General features: G+C 46.3%; 1 protein-coding gene across 2 annotated transcripts in view; it reads right to left on the bottom strand.

Annotated features, from left to right (window-relative positions):
• Window positions 1–22,534, bottom strand: part of TTC37 (tetratricopeptide repeat domain 37) — a 539,154-nt gene that overhangs the window by 175,477 nt on the left and 341,143 nt on the right. For both annotated transcript variants that reach the window (XM_029573103.1, XM_029573110.1), the window contains exons 26-28: window positions 21,219–21,360; window positions 10,021–10,114; window positions 3,480–3,557 (exon numbers count right to left, since the gene is read on the bottom strand). In XM_029573103.1, the coding sequence (XP_029428963.1) occupies window positions 3,480–3,557; window positions 10,021–10,114; window positions 21,219–21,360 (314 nt within the window). The remainder of the gene's footprint in view (window positions 1–3,479; window positions 3,558–10,020; window positions 10,115–21,218; window positions 21,361–22,534) is intronic.

The raw sequence follows: 22,534 nt of genomic DNA, 5'->3' as shown, positions 1-22,534 counted from the left end.
TGCTGTCACTGGAACTGCAAGGTCCACTGAGGGCTCCTTATGCGGAGGTGGGCCAAGGGAGTCACATGGACACAGGCCGCCATGTAGCTCAGTAGGCGGAGCAGGAGATGGGCTGGCAACCTCCTGCTGTTGTGGATGAGGGTAGCCAGTGAGGCAAGGGCAATTGCCTGATCCCTTGGCAGAAAAGCTTTTGCTTGTGCCTTGTCCAGCCTGGTGCCTATGAAGTCCAGCTGAGGGGACAGGCACAGGTGCGACTTGGGGAAGTTTATAATGAATCCCACCGTCTGCGGGGTCTGTACCATCAAGGCACTGGAGCGAGAGTTGATCCTGACTAATCAGTCGTCCAGATATGGAAGCACATGGACCAAGTGACGCCTGAAGTAGGCAGCCACCACCGCCAAGCATTTGGTGAAGACCCGGGGGGCTGATACCAGTCCAAAGGGAAGGACTTTCTATTGGAAATGTGCATTCCCCAGCACGAAGCGAAGATACGTCCTGTGGTTGGGGACAATCGCAATATGTGCGTATGCCTCCTTGAGGTCGAGGGAGCAAAGCAGGATCAGTTTGCCCAGAGAGACCATCTTGAATTTTTCTCTTATGAGAAACCTGTTCAACGCCCTGAGGTGAAGAATGGGGCGCAAGCCGCCATTCCTTTTCAGGATGAGGTAATACCTCGAGAAGAACCCTTGGGGCTCCACTGATGGTGAGGGATCGGTTCTACTGCTTCCACTTCAAGGAGGGTGGCGAGTTCTGTTTGAAGAACAGCCAAATGGGCAGATGAACCCCACGATAGACATGGGGGAAAGGTCTCTGGGAGCCTGCTGAAGTGCAGACGGTACCCCTGGTGGATGATGGAGAGGACCCAGTGGTTATCCACGCTTGTTACCCACATAACTTTACTTCTGGTCCTGATGAGGTGCAAGTCTGGAGATTTCAAGTTTTAGGGCTTTTAGCACAGTGTGAGGGTTTTGGTTCAAGTGGGGGGCTTTCAGGATTAAGAACCAGAGGGGTCTTATGAGGAGAGATTGAAGAACCTAAATATGTATCCCCTGGATGAAAGGAGGAGCAGGGGTGATATGATACAGACTTTCAGATATTTGAAAGGTTTTAATGATCCAAAGTCAACGACAAATCTTTTCCGTCGGAAAAAAATCAGCAGAACCAGGGGTCACGATTTAAAACTCCAGGGAAGAAGACTCAGAACCAATGTCAGGAAGTATTTCTTCACGGAGAGGGTGGTGGACACCGGGATCGTCCTTGTGGAGGAAGTGGTGAACACCAAAACTGTGAAGGATTTCAAAGGGGCATGGGATAAACACTGTGGATCCATAAAGTCTAGAGGATGTGAATGAGGAGAAGAGGCATGGGAGTAGCTTGCGGGAATGACGGCTACTCCTGGTGATAATACCCTTATTCAATAAGCATACACACGGTTAATGCGACTCCAACATTGCTCTATGCTTCAACAGCAAGAGGAAATGTGGAAAAAGGATTTGCATTCACAAATAAGCGGGGGACTAGCTTGCTTGTTGCGACGGTTACTACCCCTAACCAATTAAGCCTGATACTTCACTTGGAATACATATCCAGCACAGCTCACTGCTTCAACGGCAGGAGGGGAATGAAGAAAAGAGGATTTATATTCAGACAACAACCATCAAGGACTGAATTGCACAGGCTGGGTAAACAAATAAGAGTGGGAGTAGCTTGCTTATTGCTGCGGTTTCTACCCCTAACCAATTAAGCTTGATACTTTACTTTGATGCAGCTCCAGCACTGCTCTCTGCATCAGTGGCGGGGGGGGGGGGGAATTAGAACCAAAAAGTTACCAATAAGGGCCAAGAATAACAGATAAGTATGAGAAAAATAAGTGTGAAAGCATGCTAGGCAGACTGGATGGGCATTTGGTCTTCTTCTGCCGTCATTTCTATGGGTCTTGAAGACCTCAATATGAACTGGACAAACTGATGGTCTACTTCGAAAAAGGAGAAATTACTACTTACTTGATAATTTACTTTTCTTTAATGAAGACAGATGGATCCACATCATTGGGTTATGCACCTCTACCACCAGATGAGAGAGAGGGAGCAAAGCTGACGTCACGCTGTATATACCCCTGCAGTGACATCAGCCTGCCAGTATACTCTGCAAAAGCCAACCTTGGACAAACCAACAAAACTTGATTATTAACAAACAACCACTACAGCACTCAACTAACAGGAAACCACTGGGCTCAGATAAGGAGTGTAATAATACTAGTCTAGGAACTGGATGGACACTTACCAGTAAACCCTGGAACACGCAGCAGGACAATAGCACAACCAAACGGCAACCAAGGGCAGGAAGGTGGATCCATCTATCTTCATTAAATAAAAAGAAATTATCAGATAAGTAGTAATTTCTCCTTTCTTAGCATTCAGATAGGTGGATCCACACCAGTGGGATATACCAAAGCTATTCCCAAACAGGGCAGGAGGCTGCGCGCACGTGCGAAGGCTGCATCCTCCTGTGCATGCACGTCCAGGCGGTAATGCCTGGAAAAAGTATTTAAGGAGGACCACGTTGCAGCTCAGCAAATCTAGATGGGAGACAGCAATCTAATCTTTGCCCTTGACGCTGCCTGAGCCCTAATGGAATGAGCCCTAACCTGCTCAGAATCCACATATGCGGCCATGATTCTTCCTAACAGTACTGTCGCAATACTACATAGGAGGAACCAAATAAAGCAGTATTTAGTTAAAAAAAAATGTTTTTGAAAAAACAATTTCTGGACGCCTAGTACACACACAAGATACACAGTTCAGGCCATGTATCTCGTGCGTGTCTATGCCAGTAGCGAGAGAAAACAGATGCTCATAAGATTGAGTGTCCATTTTCCCAATCTACATGATAGACACCTCTCCTGTGTGCCCGATGCCAAGGAGGAACTAGGAACACACATTCTTCCCTAGTGCCTCCTTTTTAGCACGACCCCCCTCATTTAAGTATTGAATCGTGCACCCAGGAGAGGTGGCTGGGCACGCGTTAGGAAAATGGCTGCTCAACATGGAGTGCCCATTTTCTGTACACAATTATTGCATTGGCCCCTATGTAAGCAGCTGTCCTCACCAAACCACTGTATTCTTATACATCATACTGCAATGTTAGTCCTTTGTACCTTGCTTTAAACTCTCTTTGTTGGAAAAACGTGTAACAAATGATTATGATAATAAATGTGAGGATGCAAGTTCCATAAGTTTACAAGAGAAAAAACACTCAAAAGTAGGTATATGAATTACATTTAGCTTGCATCTGTTGCTGGTTTATTCAGTTTTACCTCTAATAAGTTTACTTGTTAAGAAAGCTTTATAATAAAGTCAAAATAATGATAAATACCTGCAGCACTATTTTTAGGCAATAGAAAAGGACATGCTTTGGAATTACCACTGAAGCAAAAGACCAAACTGTTAGCACTAGTACCAACAAAACAGATTGCTTACCAAAGTAATCTGCCATAATTTCTCAAGGCAATCTTGTATTTTTCTCTGTCTTCCATGTCTTTCAGCAGCAAAACTGCCCTTCAGTAAAGAAGAATTTTAAGACAGAAATAAAAATGAAGGTTAATTTAAAATTAATAGAACAGGAGTGTATGTATATTTATTCCACTGACATTTTTAGCATTGGAATGGCACAGACAAACCAACATCTCCACTCTGATTGTAAAGCAGTAGGGACAATCAGTTAAACAGATTGTAGTTCCCATGATCAAACCTGCACACAGTGAGTCTAAAACAGCAAGACAAACTGGCAACATTGTTAATATGTAGTAGCAGCAGAAGGCTCTCTTTAAAGTAAAAGGCTTATAATCTACTTAAGAACATAAGAAAATAAGAAATTGCCAATAAGAAAAGGTCCATCAAGCCCAGCTCCTGTTTTCAACAGAGGCCAAACCAGGCCACAAGACCCTGGCAATTACCCAAACACTAAGAAGATCCCATGCTACTGATGCAATTAAAAGTAGTGTTTTTTTCCCTAAGTAAACTTGATTAATGGTGAGATTACTTACCTGATAATCTCGTTTTCCTTAGTGTAGGCAGATGGACTCATTACAAATGGGTATAGTGTGCTCGTGCTAGCAGTTGGAGACGGATCTGACGTCAGCACGTGGTACATATACCCCTGCAGGAAGTGCAGACGCTCAGTAATCTTCCTTGCGAAGCTGGAAAAGGCTTATATGTGTGACTGACCGATTGATTAACTGAACATGATTAACCTGACCGATTGATAGTAGCTGGAGACCGCCAGTGTTCTCAACCGGAAGGCGTCGACACCCGGCAGGGTGGATGTCCTATGTAAGGAAACATGGCTTACCTCGAAACGGTGAATACCCATATATATCGGCAGCCGGGCGGCATGCTGAGTCCATTTGCCTACACTAAGGAAAACGATTATCAGGTAAGTAATCTCACCATTTCCTAGCATGTAGCAGATGGACTCATTACAAATGGGATGTACAAAAGCTACTCCCGGACTGGGTGGGAGGCTCCCCGAGGACCGTTTAGGATTGCCCTTGCAAATGCCGAGTCCTCCCTGGCCTGGACGTCCAGACGGTAGAATCTGGAGAAGGTATGGATGGAGGACCACGTTGCCGCTTTACATATCTCTGCAGGCGACAGCATCCTAGTTTCTGCCCAGGAGGCCGCTTGTGCTCTGGTAGAGTGAGCCTTGACTCGTAGAGGTGGTGGTTTTCCCGCTTCTACCTAGGCTGCTTTGATAACTTCTTTGATCCAGCGAGCAATAGTCGCTCGTGAGGCCGCTTCTCCTTGCCTTTTCCCACTGTGAAGGACGAACAGGTGGTCCCATCTTTCGTACTGTTTCCAACATTTCCAGGTATCTGGACAGCAGCCTGCCGATGTCGAGATGATGCAGTATTCGACCTGCTTCCGATTTCTTCAACCCTTCCGTGGTTGGCAAGGATATGGTTTGGTTGAGGTGGAAGTGAGAGACTACTTTGGGTAAGAAGGAAGGAACCGTGCGAAGATGGATAGCCCCTGGGGTGATCCTGAGAAACGGATCGCGGCAGGATAGCGCTTGTAGCTCTGAGATGCGGCATGCTGAGCATACGGCCAGCAAGAACACCATCTTCAAGGTTAACAACTGGAGGGACAGTCCTCGGAGGGGTCTGAAGGTGGGTCCCGCTAGGAAGTCCAAAACTAGGTTGAGGTTCCACAGGGGCACTGGCCATTTTAGTGGCGGGCGAATATGTTTGACTCCTTTCAGGAAACGTGAAACGTCTGGGTGTGTGGCAATACTGTTGCCGTCACTCCTGGGGCCGTAGCAGGATATCGCTGCCACCTGAACCTTGATTGAATTGAGGGACAGACCCTTCTGAAGCCCATCTTGCAGGAAATCCAAAATGATGGGGATTTTAGCAGCATGTGGGTTGGTGCTGCGAGTTTTGCACGAGGCTTCAAATACTCTCCAGATCCGTATATAAGTTAGTGATGTGGAGAACTTGCGTGCTCGGAGGAGTGCATCTATAACCGGCTCCGAGTATCCCCGTTTCTTCAGTCGAGCCCTCTCAATGGCCAGACAGTAAGAGAGAATTGAGCCGGATCCTCGTGGAGGATGGGACCTTGCCGCAGCAGGTCCCTGTGTGGAGGCAGGGGTAGAGGGTTCCCTGCCAGTAGTCTTCTCATGTCTGCGTACCAGGGTCTTCTTGGCCAGTCCGGGGCCACTAGAAGAACTAGGCCTCTGTGTCTCTGAATCCTGTGAACAATGGCGCCCAGCAGGGGCCATGGAGGAAAGGCGTATAGCAGGATCCCCTGTGGCCACGGTTGTACCAGGGCGTCGATCCCCTGAGCCCGAGTATCCCGCCTGCGGCTGAAATATCTGGAAACTTGAGCGTTGGACCTGCCCGCTAATAGGTCCATGGCTGGCGTCCCCCATCGATCCACAATTATCTGAAAAACTGTGGGTGACAGCTGCCACTCCCCCGGGTTTAGGCTTTCTCTGCTGAGGAAGTCTGCCGTCGTGTTGTCCTTCCCGGCAATGTGGACGGTGGAGATGTCCTGGAGATTTGCTTCCGCCCAAATCATCAGGGGAGCTATTTCTAGGGACACTTGTTGGCTTCTGGTTCCGCCCTGACGATTGATGTATGCCACCGTGGTGGCATTGTCTGACATCACTCTGACCGCTCTGTCACGAAGTCTGTGGGCAAATCGCAGGCACGCTAGCCTGACTGCCCGTGCCTCTAGTCGGTTGATGTTCCACCTTGACTCTTCTCTGGTCCACCGCCCTTGGGTGGAGAGTTCCACGCAGTGTGCTCCCCAACCATTCAGGCTGGCATCTGTGGTGAGCAGAATCCAGGTTGGGGAGGACATTCTTGATCCCCGGCTTATGTGGCCGGGCCGGAACCACCACCGTAGCTGATTCCGTACTCTGGCCGGCAGAGGTAGGCGTATGGTGTAGTTCCGCGATTGTGGACTCCATCGAGATAGAAGGGCGCGTTGCAATGGTCTCATATGAGCCCGCGCCCAAGGCACCACTTCCAGAGTGGATGCCATGAGGCCGAGGACTTGTAGGTAATCCCGAGTTGTGGGCCGGCTGGCGCTCAGCAGGACCTGCAGATGATTCCGGAGTTTTGACTGTCTCTTGGAGGTCAGACTGACCTTGTCGTCTTGGGTGTCGAATTGGACCCCCGCTAGGTATTCCAGTGACTGGGATGGCTGTAGGGAACTCTTCTTTATGTTGACTACCCATCCTAGGCTTTCCAGAAGAGCTATAACTCTGTTGGTTGCCCGGTGACTCTCCTCCGGTGACTTTGCCCTGATCAACCAATCGTCCAGGTAGGGATGGATGAGGATTCCTTCCTTCCTGAGTGCCGCCGCCACTACTACTATTACCTTGGTAAAGATCCGCGGCGCGGTGGCTAACCCAAAGGGTAAAGCACGGAACTGGAAGTGCTGATTCAGGACTTTGAAGCGTAAATAGCGCTGGTGATCCCGATGGATTGGGATATGCAGGTAGGCTTCCGACAGATCTAGGGAGGTGAGAAACTCCCCTGGCTGTACTGAATTCTTGACAGACCGTAGAGTTTCCATGCGAAAGCTGGGGACCCGTAGGTGTCGATTGACTGACTTGAGGTCCAGGACGGGCCTGAAGGTGCCCTCCTTCTTGGGTACTATGAAATAAATGGAATAATGCCCAGAAGTTACCTCTTCCGCAGGTACTGGGATTATGGCTTTTAGGGCCAGGAGCCTCTGTAAGGTCACTTCTAGTGCCACTGTCTTGAGTGGCGAACAAGGAGATTCCACAAACTTGTTTGGCGGAAGCCGAAAGAAATCCAGGTAATATCATTCCCGGATGATGGCGAGGACCCACTGGTCCGAAGTGATCTCGACCCACCTGTGGTAGAAGAGGGTTAGCCTGCCCCCTATGGCTGCTACCCTCGGATGGGTCGGCTGATTGTCATTGTGGGTTACGGCCGGGGCCAGAACCCGGGCCGGTTCTCTTCTTGGTGTGCTTAGTCCGAAAGGGCTGGTTCCTGGCCTGAGAACGAGGTGCTTGATAGCGAGACCTGTAGGGGTTGAAGCGCTGCGAGGTTCTACCTCTGGCTGGTCTAGAAACAGAACGCTGGCTCCTCCTCAACCTGTCTTCTGGTAGACGGGGTAATGGAGAGGCACCCCATTTAGTAGCCCAGTTCTCGAGGTAGGGAACCCTTAAAGGGCATTCTTGTGAGTCGTGTCTTGGAGGACGCGTCGGCCGCCCAATTGCGTAGCCAAAGCTGTCTCCTGGCTGCCACTGAGGAGGACACTCCGTTGGCTGCCGTACGGACGAGGTCGGAGGCTGCGTCAGTGAGAAATGCGAGAGCTGATTCCATGTCTTCTCCCGGGGTGTTGTTTCTTGCCTGTGATAAAACAGGAGCGCGTCACCACGGTGCAGCAAGTCGCGATTCGAAGGGACATGGCTGCTACCTCAAAAGCTTGTTTCAGAATGGTGTCCATGCGTCGGTCATGCGTATACTTGAGGGCCGCTCCCCCCTCCACCGGAATGGTGGTGCACTTCATAATTGCGCTAACTATGGCGTCTACCCTGGGGCACGCCAGCAGCTCCTTGGACGCCGGATCCAGAGGGTACATGCCCAACGAGGCCCGACCCCCTTTGAATGAGGCCTCCGGTGCCTTCCATTCCAGCTCGATTAGCTGCTGTGCTGCTAGTAGTAGGGGAAAATGGTGAGCCGTATGGCGCAGGCCCTCTAGCAGGGGGTTCTTTATAGGGTCCCCTGGGGGGTCCTGGCCCGGAATGGCCAGCTCCGATAAGCATTGTGAGACCAGGCCTGGCAGATCTTCTTTCCGAAAGAAGCGTCTCATTGTCCGATATGGTTCTATCTCCAAGGGCAGTTCACCCTCCTCGGGGGGGCTCCTCACTTACCTGGGAATAATCCGAATCCCCATAAGCGGGGCTGTCGGGTGGTGAGTGGCTGCGCCTAGGTCTCGAGGGTCCAGGGACCGGATCAGCCGGAACGGGAGGACCCATTCGAGGAGCAGACTGCATCTGGACAAAGGCGTGAATCCCCTTAAATAATTCCACCCAGGAAAGCGAAGCCGGATCTGGCCGCAGGGGCACCAGGTCTCTCGGGTTCCCTGGCTGCTCGATGCAGCCTGCGAAGTCCGGTGTGGTCCCTGAGGAACCGCTGGGCTGGGACTGGTCTTGTCCTGCTCCCATGGCTTCCTCACATTGGGCACATAGGGAGTCTGCTTCCTCACTCTGTGTGGCTCTGAGGTTGCATGCTGAGCAGAGGCTTAGAGCGTTCACCCCTGATTCTGGAGGTGCCGGCTCTGCGGACACCTGGGCTTTCTTATGCTCCATTCGCCTGAAATGCGGCGTCGCCCAACGATGTGCGCCTAATACGTGCGCTTAACAGCATGCGCCTAGAACTGGCGTCTTAGAACGTGTGCCTATAAATGGGCGTCTCATAAATGTGCACCTATCACGGGCGTCTAATAAATGTGCGCCTCCAACGGGCGTCTTATCAATGTGCGCCTATAATCGGGCATCTTGGAAAGTGCGCGTATCCTAGTAGCGTGTGCTAACAACGTGCGCCTATCGCGTGCGCTAACGTGCGCCTGTCGCGTGCGCTAACGTGCGCCTGTCGCGTGCGCTTAGCAAGCAAAGTGCGTTTAATTGAAAAAGATGAGTAGGCAGGCAAAATGGCGACCTCCCAGGCGGGCGGCCTCGTAGTCCACACTTCCTCGGAGACCAAGTAAAGATGTACGCCTTACCTTGTCTTCGGCGCTTCCCGGCTGCGACCCAGGCGGTCTTCGGCTGTGGGGGGAGAGGGGAATACCTTCACCGCCGCGCTTAAGGAAGTGCACCCGCTGCCTCTAGGCCGCGCCCGAACTCATCTTGCTCGGGGGCCAAGTCCACACCGGGACCGAGGCTGCCTCTAGGCTGTGCCCGAACTCGTCTCGTTCGGGGGCCAAGCCGCGCCTGAGCCCTTCTCACTCGGGGGCTGGGTCCCTGCTGCGAACCGGCCCCCGGACCGAGGCTCTTACCTCCGAGGGACCATGGAAGTCAGCTCGGGAATCTCAACCGGGTGAGTGACCGCCTGGTATCACCACAGGAGTGCGGGGCTAGTCTTCAGTAGGTTTCTTCTATGAATTTAGTTGTTAGAATTTGGAAACACGCTCAGCGAGCGTGAGGTAGCTCCAAACTGTTTTGGAGATGGAAATTACTGAATAGCTACACTTCCTGTGGGGGTATATGTACCCGTCAGATCCGTCTCCAACTGCTAGCACGAGCACACAATACCCATTTGTTTTGAGTCCATCTGCTACACGCTAGGAAATATGCAACTTTTTTTTTTTTTTTTAACCAAGGGCATGCCAACAGCTTATTAATACTTCAAAATAATCCTGCCAATAAGAAAAATACTCATTCCAAGTGCACAACCCAATAGCCTAATATGTCATGATGCAAGTTCCATGAATTTTCAAAATAAAAATACCATTTGAACATTTTATTAAGTATATGAATTACCTTTGGTATGCATCTGTCGCCTGCTTTTTCATTTTCAGATGTTCGTTTAAAAAGCCAAGCATTGTAAAAGCAGATACATCATCCTGGATTCTTTCTGGAAGACCAAAAATGCTCATGATATAGTGAACAGTTGCTCAAATTTGGGAAAATAATCAGTAGAATAGTAGAAAGCCATGAGGTACAAGAATATAAAACCATCATATAAACCCATTTTTAATGAAAACAGACTAAAAAAAGGTAAAAGGTTCTTTTAAAAGTTAACATGTATTCAATATATAGAAATATTAATATATTATGCGCAACAAGCAACATATTACTCCTGTGCTGTCTGACCTCCACTGGCTACCAGTCCAGTGGAAGGTCAAACATAAAATTGCTTAGCTCATTCATAAATTGTTTTTTGATTCCTTTCCATGGATTAACGCGATGCTCCACATTTACAATCCCAAAGAGCATTGTAGTCATCCCAGAGGGCTCTTCTGGATGTTCCCTCTCAGTGTCATGCTAGACTATCAAACAAGAGAGCAGGCATTTTCTGTTTCCATTCCTATACTGTGGAAATTGCTGCCCCAGGAAATACTTGTAACATGTATTAAGACCTTTAAAAGGGTGTGTTAAAAGACTTTCCTGTTCAGGCAAGCAATTTTATAAGACAGGCTGTCTCAGCATGAATTTTCTTATTTCATTCCTGCAGGACCATTTAGCTACCTCCTTTTGGACATAAATCTATAGAAATTGAACCTGTAAATCTTGTGCAGTGGGTTTCAGGCATGTACATGGCTGACATTGGTCTATGTTTGCATTGTTTTTGTTTATCTTTGTATAATGCAGGGGTCAGGAACCTTTTTGGCTGAGAGAGCCATAAACGCCACATATTTTAAAATGTAATTCCATGAGAGCCATACAATATGTTTAAAACTAAATACAAGTAAATGTGTGCATTTTATGTAAGATCACACTTTTAAAGTACAATAAGTCTCTGAAAATATTACACCAGGCCTTAAGACACCAATACATCTCCTATTAGGAAAACAGACCAAGTCAGGCTGCTATAGAGTCCTACACAGAAACTACACGCCAGCAGAAAACCTCACCTGAATCACGTGCTGTCCCTCACCTAACATAGAATAAAGAGACCAAAACGCATAAGAAGCATGCAGAAAAAACTGAATTGGAAACTGCAACAAGCCAGAGTCTCTGTATGCAGTGTAACAAAGGAAAAAAGAAACATCACCCATCCTTATAAAACAAATCAAGAAATATAAAATCATCAGCAGTAAAACTGTACTAACAAAAAGAACATTTCGAAACAGCTGATGAGTGGAATATCCAATAATAAAAACTCATATAAAACATTTCCAGATACCAACAAAATATTTCAAAATAGCAGACACAAAGACCCAGTAATGAAAAATAATAAGGATACAAAAATTTTTTTGCTCTGCATACCTGGGAACGTTTGATATCCAGGTGTCCTGAGATTGTTCTGAATTAGCAGGAGGTGGGGTGGTTTGCTTGGAACTTTCTCCTCTCTCAGTCACATACCAGCGCTCTCTCTCACACTGGCTCTCAATGACACACCTATACACACATGCTCTCAGTCACTCACATATACAAATGTTTTTTCTCTCTCACTTATATAGGCTCTTAATTACACATTTACACACATGCTATCTTTTCACACTTACACACACACACACACACACAGGCTTTCAATCACATAAATACATGCTGTCTTTTTCTCTCACACACAGACTCTCATTCACATGGTTACAAACATGTCCTCTCTTTCTCTCATTTACACACAGGCTCTCAATCACATACTCACATGCTCCCTCACCTAAATCAGCTCTCAATCACACACAGACACACACACATGGTCTCTCTCTCTCTCATTTACACACAGGCTCTCAATCACATACTCACATGCTCCCTCACCTAAATCAGCTCTCAATCACACACAGACACACACACATGGTCTCTCTCTCTCTCATTTAAACACAGGCTCTCAATCACATACTCACATGCTCCATCACCTAAACCAGCTCTCAATCACACACAGACACACATGATCTCTCTCTTACTTATACACACAGGCTCTTAATCATACATACACATAATTTCTCTCACACACAAAGGATCTCAATCATACCACACATACTCTTTCACACAAACAGGTTTTCAATCACAAACTTACACATACAGGTTCCCAATGGTAAACTTACATTCATGCTCTCTCTCTCTCACAGGCAGGCTCTCAATCACAGACATACTCTCTTTCACATGTACAGGCTCTCAATCATTCACATACATGCAATCTCTCACACACACACACACACAGAGCCAGCCCCCCGCGGCCCGGAAGAGGAAGTGGAGAGTATCGGGTGCGTGCGCGGCAAGAAGAGGCCACGCTAGAGCGCTCGGCATCGGCCCGAAGAAAAGAAGACTGCAGCGCGGCTCGGAGGAAAATGAAGAGGTTCAGCCACGGCCGATGGGACTCCGCCTCCGCGAGGGCTGAAAATGAAGAGGTTAGCGTTGGGAGGAGGCTGCTGCTGCCGCGAGTTCCCGGGGTGGGGGAGAGAGAGAGTGAATGGCGCTCATTCACACTCTCTCTCCCCCACCCCGGGAACTCGCGGCAGCAGCAGCCTCCTCCCAACGCTAACCTCCTCGCTCATTCACTCTCTCTCCCCCACCCCCACCCCGGGAACTCGCGGCAGCAGCAGCCTCCTCCCAGCGCTAACCTCTTCATTTTCAGCCTTCGCGGAGGCGGAGTCCCATTGGCCGCGGTTGAACCTCTTCATTTTCCTCCGAGCCGCGCTGCAGTCTTCTTTTCTTCGTGCCGATGCCGAGCGCACTAGCGTGGCCTCTTCTTGCCGCGCACGCACCCGATACTCTCCACTTCCTCTTCGGGGGGGCGGGAAGAAGAGAGCACGCCGGTGCTGCTGACTCCAACTGTCCTGTCGCATTCCGCCCGGGCTGACAGCATTTTAAGCCCGGGCGGAGGAGGACCGGGGAGCAGCTGGGTCAGCGGGAAAGTGTGGCGACACTTGTCTGCGAGCCAGATGCAGCCCTCAAAGAGCCATATCTGGCTCACGAGCCATGGGTTCCCGACCCCTGGTATAATGTATGTTTGTTGTAAGCTGCTTTGGGCCATGACATAAGAAGCCTATAAATACCATAAATAAATAAGTATAAGACAATGAGCAATCTCATTATTCAACCAAATGCCCTGCTAATAATAACAAAAAACCTAATACAGATCAATGCATTCTCCCAACTGGAACCGAACAAAATACTCATCCAGTGTTGTTCAAACCTGAGACTAATACAAAAACCAGGTCTTTGTAGGGAGGATAAGTGATCAGCAGAACAGTAGCATCTAGTGTCAAGACATACTAAAATAGCCCTTTCATTGGTACATCCCTGTTTCATATGATATAGCTAAAAAGACAACCAGGAGATTGGATTAATACCAATACTCTACATGTAGAGGCCAGAAACAAAAAAAAACAACATACCTATTTTCTCTTCCTTATACAATATTGCAGAACTTACTTGATCTCTGGCTTTACTTTCACTTCTTTCAACTAAGGATAACCTGTGGCTTGGCACCTGGAGGCAGGTAAGTGTAGATGAGAATCAGCATTGGCAATGGGCAGAGATGGAGCATCAACAGTAGGGGTGTGTGCAGGGACAGGAGTGGATGAAAAGTATCATAGGAAGGAGGGTGGCAATGGGGGATCAGTGGAGAAATTACTACCACCTGATAATTTCCTTTTCTTTAATGAGGACAGGATAATCCACACTAGTGGGTTATGCACCTCTACCAGCAGATGAAGAGTGAGCAAAGCTGACGTCATGGTATATATATACCTGTGCACTGGCATCAGCCCGCCAGTATTCTCTGCAAAAGTCAACTGTGGATAACTAAAGAATACATGATCATAATCATTAACAAAACCATTCAAACAATCAGTTAACAGGAAAGCATTGAGGTCAGGCCAGGAGTGTAATATCACTATTCTAGAGACTGAATCTGACACTTACCACTAATCCCCGAAAATGCAGTCAATCAGGAGGACAACAGCACCACCATCTGGCAGCCAAGGGCAGGAAGGTGGATTAATCTGCCATCATTAAAGAAAAGGAAATTATCAGGTAAGTAGTAATTTCTCCTTTCTTAGCATTCAGACAGGTTAATCCACACCAGTGGGATGTACCAAAGCTACTCCTGAATAGGGGGAAGGCTGCCCACAATCCAATCAACATAGCACACACAAAGGCTGCGTCCTCCTGAGCTTGCACATCCAAGCAATAATGCCTAGAAGTTGTGTAAGATAAAACACGTCGCAGTTTGGCAAATCTCGATAGGAGACAACCATCTAATCTCTGCACATGACACTGCCTGAGCCCTAGTGGAATGAGTGTTAACCTGACTAGGAAACAGTTGCTCAACATCTACATACGTGGCCATGATTACCTTCTTAATCCAGCAGGCTACTGTATCCCGTGACATCAGCTCACCTTGTTTACTTCCATCTTGGAGTATGAACAGCTGGTCCATCTTCCTGAGAGGTTTTGAAACTTCCAATACCTTAAGATATGTCGCTTAACACCCAAGGTTCATTACAGGTGATATTCATCCACCTCTCTCTCTCTCTGCCCAGAGTCAGAAGGGATTGATTGATTCTAATGAAAATCTGAGACCACCTTTGGCCAAAAAGATGGAATAGTTCGCATCTGGACCACACCCCGAGACAGTTCCCAGCAAGACAGAGCCAACAGTTCACAAACTCTATGTGCAAAAAAACCATCATCCTCTAGTATTTAACTTCAGGAAGAGGCTACACAATGGTTGAAAGGTGGGACCCGCCAGAATTCCAGAATCAGATTAAGACTCCACAAGGGCACTGGCAATCGCAAGGGGCATGAAGATGCTCATCCCTTTCAAGGCTGTACCACAACCAGATGGGTGAACAAGGGTTCACCATTCACATGACCTCGGAAACAGGCCAGAACCACCACCTGTACCTTCAAGGAATTAAGGGCCAAGTCTTTACACAACCCATCCTGCAAAAATTCTAACTGAGCGGGATTTTAACCGAACGAGAATGAACCCCCTCGTTCCTCACACCAAGCCAAAAACATTCGCAAAATGTGAAAATAGGCTAAGGAAGTGAATAACTTTCACTCTCAAAGCAAGGTGGAAAACACAGCAGTGGACTAACCATGCTTTCACAACTGAGCATTCTTAAGAGCCACATTGTCAGACAAAAATCAAGTCGGGTCTTCGAGAAGAATAGGTCCCTGCTGTAGCAGATCCCCGTGGAAAGGTAATCGAAGAGGATATTCCACCAGAAGCCTTCACAGATCTGCATACCACAACCTCCTGGGGCAATCTGATGCCACCAGAAGTACCAACCCTGTGTGTGTCTTCAATCTCCAAATCATTCTGTCCACCATAAGCCAAGGTGAAAAGGCATATAGAAGCTTGCCTTCCTGCCACTTCTGCATGAAGTGGCAGGAAGGCAAGTGGCAGGAAGTTTTCGGGCATCAATGCCCGAAAACTTCAGATCTCTCCTGGGACTGAAGAAGCAAGGAACCTTCACATTCTGTGATGTCACCAGCACATCTAGAAATGGGAAGTCCCAGTGGCCCACTATGAGTAAGAATGCTTTGTTGTACCATTTCCTTTCTCTTGGATCCAGACTGTCTGCTGAGAAAGTAGACTCTTACATTGTTTTTCCCTGCAATGTGCAAGGCTAAGATCACCTGAAGATGTATTTCTGATTATTCCATGAGTTGAGCTATTTCCTGTGATACTTGCTGGGTTTTGGTTCCTCCATGTCGATCAATGTAAGCCACTGTCGTTGCATTGTCTGACATTGTTTGGACCACTCGAACCTGCAAGCGATTGACGAATCACAAGCATGTCAACCAAACGGCATGGCTTCAAGCCAACTGATGGTCCAGAGGACCTCTCTGTACTCTAACGCTCCTACGCTTTCAGTTCCTGACAGACTCCCAAATCCTGGAGGCTCACATCTGTCATGTGTAGTAGCCAGTACTGTGCTCGTAGGGGAATGGCTCTCATTAGAAGATCCGCTTGCAACCACCACTGCAGTCAGATGCTGATCTCCATTCGTAAGGGAAATCGTATCAAGGAATTCTGAGACTGTGGACTCCAATGCATAAGCATTGTGTGTGCTGAAAACGCAATTGTGCCCTTGCCCAGTGAACCACCTCTCAAAGTGGCTGCCATCAATCCATGCACCTGTAGATAAAAACTACACCACCGAAACCTTAATAGAACTACACTGGCTACCCATTGAACAAAGAATTCAATATAAGACGCTATGCACCATACATAAATTAATACACAATGAAAAAGCGGAGTGGCTGAACACAGCCCTACGCGTACATACCCCCCACAGAAATCTGAGCTCAGCAAACAAAGCAATGCTAACTATTCCCTCAGTAAAGACGGCCAGACTAACCCAGGTAAGGGATAGGGCCCTATCCCTAGCAGGACCCACAATATGGAACAATATGCCGTTAGAAATCAGACTACAAAGTAACATCAAAACCTTCAAAAAAAGTTTAAAAACATGGCTATTTAAGCAAGCATACCACAAAGCGAATTGAGAGCAGAAAACAGGGAAATGTTGATTGCAGTCAGTCAAGCTCCCACTCACACCTTGTTTCTTTAAGTGTGTGCTTCTCATTTCTATATCCTAAACTATTCGTTTTATTTTTTAAACAACAAAGAACCAAAATAAAGTAGTATGATATCTTATAGGCGAGTAAGAGGAAACTGGACATGACTTATAACACTCACCAAATAATATTTTTTTATGAAATTATGTTACAGTAAATTAACGGCACCTGTTTAAGAGTGTAGAATTCCAGATACTGTATTTAACATAGTTTTTGTGCCCGATTGTGAACCGTTGTGATGGCACCCGCTTAACGACGGTATAGAAAAGATTTTAAATAAATATTGTTTCTGTCACTAATTGCACCTGTCTCATTAGTTCCGAATGCGGACCCCTAGCAGGGACACCTTTCTTGTTTTGTGTAGAAAATGAACACCTAGATACGCCAGTGTCTGGGATGGCTGCAGATTGCTCTTGGCGAAGTTCACCATCCAACCTAGTTCTTGCAGCAAGGAGATCACCTTGCGTGGAGCCTGAAAATTCTGTAATAGCTTTTGGCCCGAATTAGCCAATCATCGAAGTGTAGGTGCATCAGAATGTCATCCTTTCTCAACCCTGCCGCTACCAGCACCATGACCTTAGAAAAGGTTCTGGGAACGGTGTCCAAACCAAAGGGTAGCACTCAAAAAGTGATAATGTTGCCCCAAAACAGCAAAATGCAGAAACCGTTGATGCTGGATGGGAATTTACAGATACTCCTCTAACAACCCAGAGCATTAATAAACTCTCCGACTGTACTACTCTTATCAGTGAGTGTAAGGTTTCCATGCAGGAACTAATCGGTCGCAAAAAGCTGGTTGACTCCCTTGAGATACAGGAGGGGCGAAAGAATATAGTCTAATTATCTTGAGACACGGGCCCTAGGATCACAGCCCGCAGGCTGAGGAGTCCTAACAACTTACACTCCACTGACTCTCTTCTGTGGAGAACTGCAGGGAGACACCATGAAAAAAGTCCCAAGGCACACTGAGAAACTCCAGAACATAGCCATCTCTTATCACCTCCAGACCTCACTGGTCTGACGTGGTCTTGATCCACCTCCAATAAAAAGGAGAGACAGGCGACCCCTTACTTCCTGTTCCTGGGAGTGGGTTGGCACACCCTAATTGAGGGGTTCGTGGGGGCACCTCCACTCAAGCCTGTGCCCCATCTGGCTGCCTGGGATAAAGAACTGAAACCTACCCAAAGGTTGAGCCCTATGAAAAGTCGCTGCTCTGTAGGGTTGAAAACGTTTGAAACCCCCAGCACGATTTATCGTGCTGACCTAGCATGATGCCTGTTTTAAATCCTCTGGTAACCGAGAAACCTGGGACTCTCCCCCACTTATTGGTCTTTTTTTTTCTCACTCCCAAACCAGAGTGATCCTTAAAAGGCCATTTCATAAGAGCAGACTTTGGATTGTCTCGGCACTCATTGGTCAGCAATAGCTGACGCTCAACCCTGCTTAGCTTCCGAGATCAACAGAGATTGGGCTCATCCAGGGTAGTAAGGCTTTAGGGCACTGCCCTGAATTCAAACCAGATTAATCGACATCCTGAGAAAAAGCAAGGAAGAACCATCCACCAGGGAGCAGCAAGAGGTCATCTGCAAATCACTGCTACCATTTCGAGGCCTGCTTAAGGATAGCCTCAATTCTCCTATCCTGCACCTCCTTCAAGCCGCTCACCCTTCCACAGGGATAGTCACCCATTTGATGATGGCACACACCAGCGCATCCACTTTCAGAAGCGCAACTGTTCTCTCTCTGTCGGATCCAGGGCGTACAGCACTGCCAAGGCTCATCCCCCTCAAAAATAGCATCTGAGGCACCATATTCAAGATCAGTCAATTCTTGAAAATCATCCAAAACTCTTCACGTAAGGAATCTAATGGGATTCTTGTTTGGCTTCAGCACTGGGCAACCCCACAGAAAAAACATTCAAACACCGCCATGACCTACCATGTGGTAACTAAGCAAAGCCTGAGAGCGGGTCCTAGCCAAAAGGCTGCTCAACCTGACAAGCTGCTACAACTTCCCCGCTCCCTCAGAGGCAGGAATGGACTTCGGATTGGAACGCTGATGCTCGGAGACCAGAAAGGAAATGGAAACACTCACTTATTTTATTTTTTACTCCTTACTGAAGTCAGCCCATCCCAGCCGAGTATAAAGTCGATCTTTGGCTGTGGGTGCAGAGGGGGAGCGGCAAAGGCCTCTACCACCGCGCTCAATTTCCTGCACCTGCTAGCCTCTCAGCTGTTTCTCTCTCTATAGCTAAGTCTAAAGAGGGAAAACCAGCTACTGTACCGAGGCACTCGTCAGAGTAGGATACGCAGATATCACCTCAGGAAAACTCAACTGAGCGAGGCAAATTAATTTCCTTCTTCTTTACACCTTCAAATTTCTATATTTTATATTAAAGTAATTCCCAGTAGGGAAATGCATATCCACCATCATAAGAACATAAGAAGAAATTGCCATGCTGGGTCAGACCAAGGGTCCATCAAGCCCAGCATCCTGTTTCCAACAGAGGCCAAACCAGGCCACAAGAACCTGGCAAGTACCCAAACACCAAGAAGATCCCATGCTATTGATGCAATTAATAGCAGTGGCTATTCTCTAAGTAAACTTGATTAATAGCAGTTAATGGACTTCTCCTCCAAGAACTTATCCAAACCTTTTTTGATCCCAGCTATACTAACTGCACTAATTACATCCTCTGGCAGAGCTTAATTGTGCGTTGAGTGAAAAAGAATTTTCTCCAATTAGTCTTAAATATGCTACTTGCTAAATTCACGGATTGCCCCCTAGTCCTTCTATTATCCGAAAGAGTAAATAACCGATTCACATCTACTCATTCAAGACCTCTCATGATCTTAAAGACCTCTATCATATCCCCTTTCAGCCATCTCTTCTCCAAGCTGAACAGCCCTAACCTCTTCAGCCTTTCCTCATAGGGGAGCTGTTCCATCCCCTTTATCATTTTGGTTGCCCTTCTCTGTACCTTCTCCATCGCAACTATATCTTTTTTGAGATGCGGCAACCAGAATTGTACACAATATTCAAGGTGCTGTCTCTCACCATGGAGCGATAGAGGCTTTATGACATTTTCCATTTTATTAACCATTCCCTTCCTATTAATTCCTAACATTCCGAGGAAAGTGGGGTTACTAGTGGTATACCACCAGGATTGGTTTTCTGTTGGGTTTTCAACATTATTCTTAGTGATATTTTGGAAGGGTTCTAGAAGAATGGCTTGTCTTTTTTGTGGATGATATGAAAATCTGCACCTGGAATGTGTGGAAAGCATAAGGCAGGAACTAGTAGAGTTTAAAGAATGGCAGCTAAAATTCAGTGCTGTAAATACTGGGTTATGCATTTGTTTGCAAAAACTCAAGGGAACGGGTACAGTATAGAGGGTGAAAATCTTCTGTGCATAAAATTTAGAGCGGGATTTGGATGTGATCACATATAATGATCTTAAGGTGCTAAAACAGGTAGACAAGATGTTGACAAAAGCTAAAAGAATGCTTGGGTGCAAAGGGAGAATGGACAACAGGGGAAAAAAGAAGGTGATAATGCCTCTGTACAAGTCTCTGGTGAGACTTCATTTGGAGTACTGTGTACAATTCTGGACAATGCACTTTCAAAAGGATATAAACTGAATACAGTCAGTCCAGAGGGCAGCTATTAAAATGGTCAATGTTCTTCATCATAAAGCATACAGGGAGAGACAAATATAAACATGCACCTTGGAAGAAATGAGGTAAAAGGGAGATATGATAGAGATATTTAAATACCACTAAGAAAAAAAATGCACTGGAGAAGGATCTCTTCATGAACAAGCAATGATGGTAGACTCAGGAGTAATCTAAGGAAATATTTCTTTATAGAAAGGAGGCTGGACACATGGTGATTAGGACTGATTCGGAATTCAAGATATAATGGGACAAGCATAGAGGATCTCTGTGAGATAGGAAGGGAATATGAAGCTGAGTAGGAAATGTGATAGTCATATGGTTTTTATCTACTGTCATGTTCTAAATTTGTTTCTAATATTGCAAGGTCAAAACCTTGTCTCACAGTTTTGCAACCTTGATATTATTAGATATGATCAGCACAAGATCCCTCTCCTGATTAGTGCAGATCATTAATCTCTCATGAACATTACTATGCACCCTTGATCATGTATTCCACTCAGATTTCTTCATTCCAAATGCCTAACTCTGCACCTTTTTGCTCCAGTGCTGTTCTAACTGTCCAAGAAGAATAAGGGACAGCATGAGCAGGGAACATGACCTGGTACTCCACAGATTTAAAAGTAAGTGAACAGAATATTTAAACTAAGGCAGTAAAAATAATTAAATATGTACCATTTGCTATACCAATATACCGATAACAGAAATTCCACAAGTACAATATTGATACATTTAAGTTTAACCTCAAACCCATGATGTTCATGCAGATCTTATGAAACACGTGTGTGTGCATGTGAAGTAACCTACCTGTATATTTGCTCAGAACAACCTGGGCTGCAGGGATGGCATTCATTTGCAGAATATTATAGCGGTACAGGTCTGTGTTTCTGTTAGTTTTGTCTTGCAACGTCGAACACACCCAGTGAGCATATCCTTTTGCTCCCTCAGTCTTAGAAACAAACAAAGCTAGCTTAGTAAGGGTTCAAGAGTCAAGCTTTAAAGTACTTTACAAAATACCCAAACAAAGGCCAATATTTAAAGCTATACAGCTATGTAAAGTTAGCCAGATAAGACTTATCCGACTAACTGTAGACCTGCTATGGCCATGTCTAACTTATCTGTTTAACTTCACCAGACAAGGTTTTATATTGCTATTTATCAGCTAAGCTGGCCGGATAGGTAGCACCATCCAATTACACCCATTGCCTGCCCAATGGCTATACGGCTAACTAATTAGCCGGATAAGTGACTTATCCAAATATTCAGCAACAGCCACTTAGCTAGATAAGTCTGACTTATCTGGCTATGTATCTGGCTATGAATATGGACCCCATTGTTTCTTAGGTTTATATTAGGAGATTAATTTTAGAACTCCCTGCATATGGGTATAGGCTGCATGTACAATGTAAACGTGAATTTCAGCAAGGATTTCCAAAGTGAACTTATGCTTATAAGTTCGCTTTGAAAATCCTTGTGTAATGGCTGGGTAAGCATGGAGTGGTCCACACACAAAGCTATACCTGCTCCAAGTAAGGCATAGCACATGTGTTGTAACTTATATGCATACTTTTGAAAATACAAAAGTACATATTTAAGTCATATACCTGCCCCAAACTCCACCCTCCAGAATGTCTACTTCTACTGCAAATAAAAATATGCATGATACTGGGCTACATATGTACTTTTACATACACTGGCTACCAACTGATTTTCAAAGCGCCGCTTACATGCATAAAACAGGTTTTTATCTGTGTATATCACATTGAAAATAAACCCCAAAGTATTTTACTTATTTGCAAGAATTTAACAGTTACGATATTTTTCAATATGTTTGCTATATGCAAATTTGGAGTTTGAGAAATATTCAGCAACAATGTTCCACCAGGCTGAGGCTACAGGGAGAAGATTTAGTGAACTTATTTACACTTGTGTACAGCAATTTGTAGGACAGCAACAGATGATTATGCATCAAAAGTCTTCAATTTATACAGAGTACACCAGAAGACAGTAGGGCGGCTTGCACAATGCTACATATCATTAGCCTCTCAAACATAAACTAAGACAGTTGAACACACATTATAAGGATTATATAGTGACCTTTATTTTAAAAGTTAAAATTATTT

This window comes from Rhinatrema bivittatum, chromosome 1 (genome assembly GCF_901001135.1).
Source record: "Rhinatrema bivittatum chromosome 1, aRhiBiv1.1, whole genome shotgun sequence".
Lineage (NCBI taxonomy): Eukaryota > Metazoa > Chordata > Amphibia > Gymnophiona > Rhinatrematidae > Rhinatrema > Rhinatrema bivittatum.
Note: the sequence above shows the minus strand (reverse complement) of the source record. Positions and strands in the feature narration are given on the sequence as shown.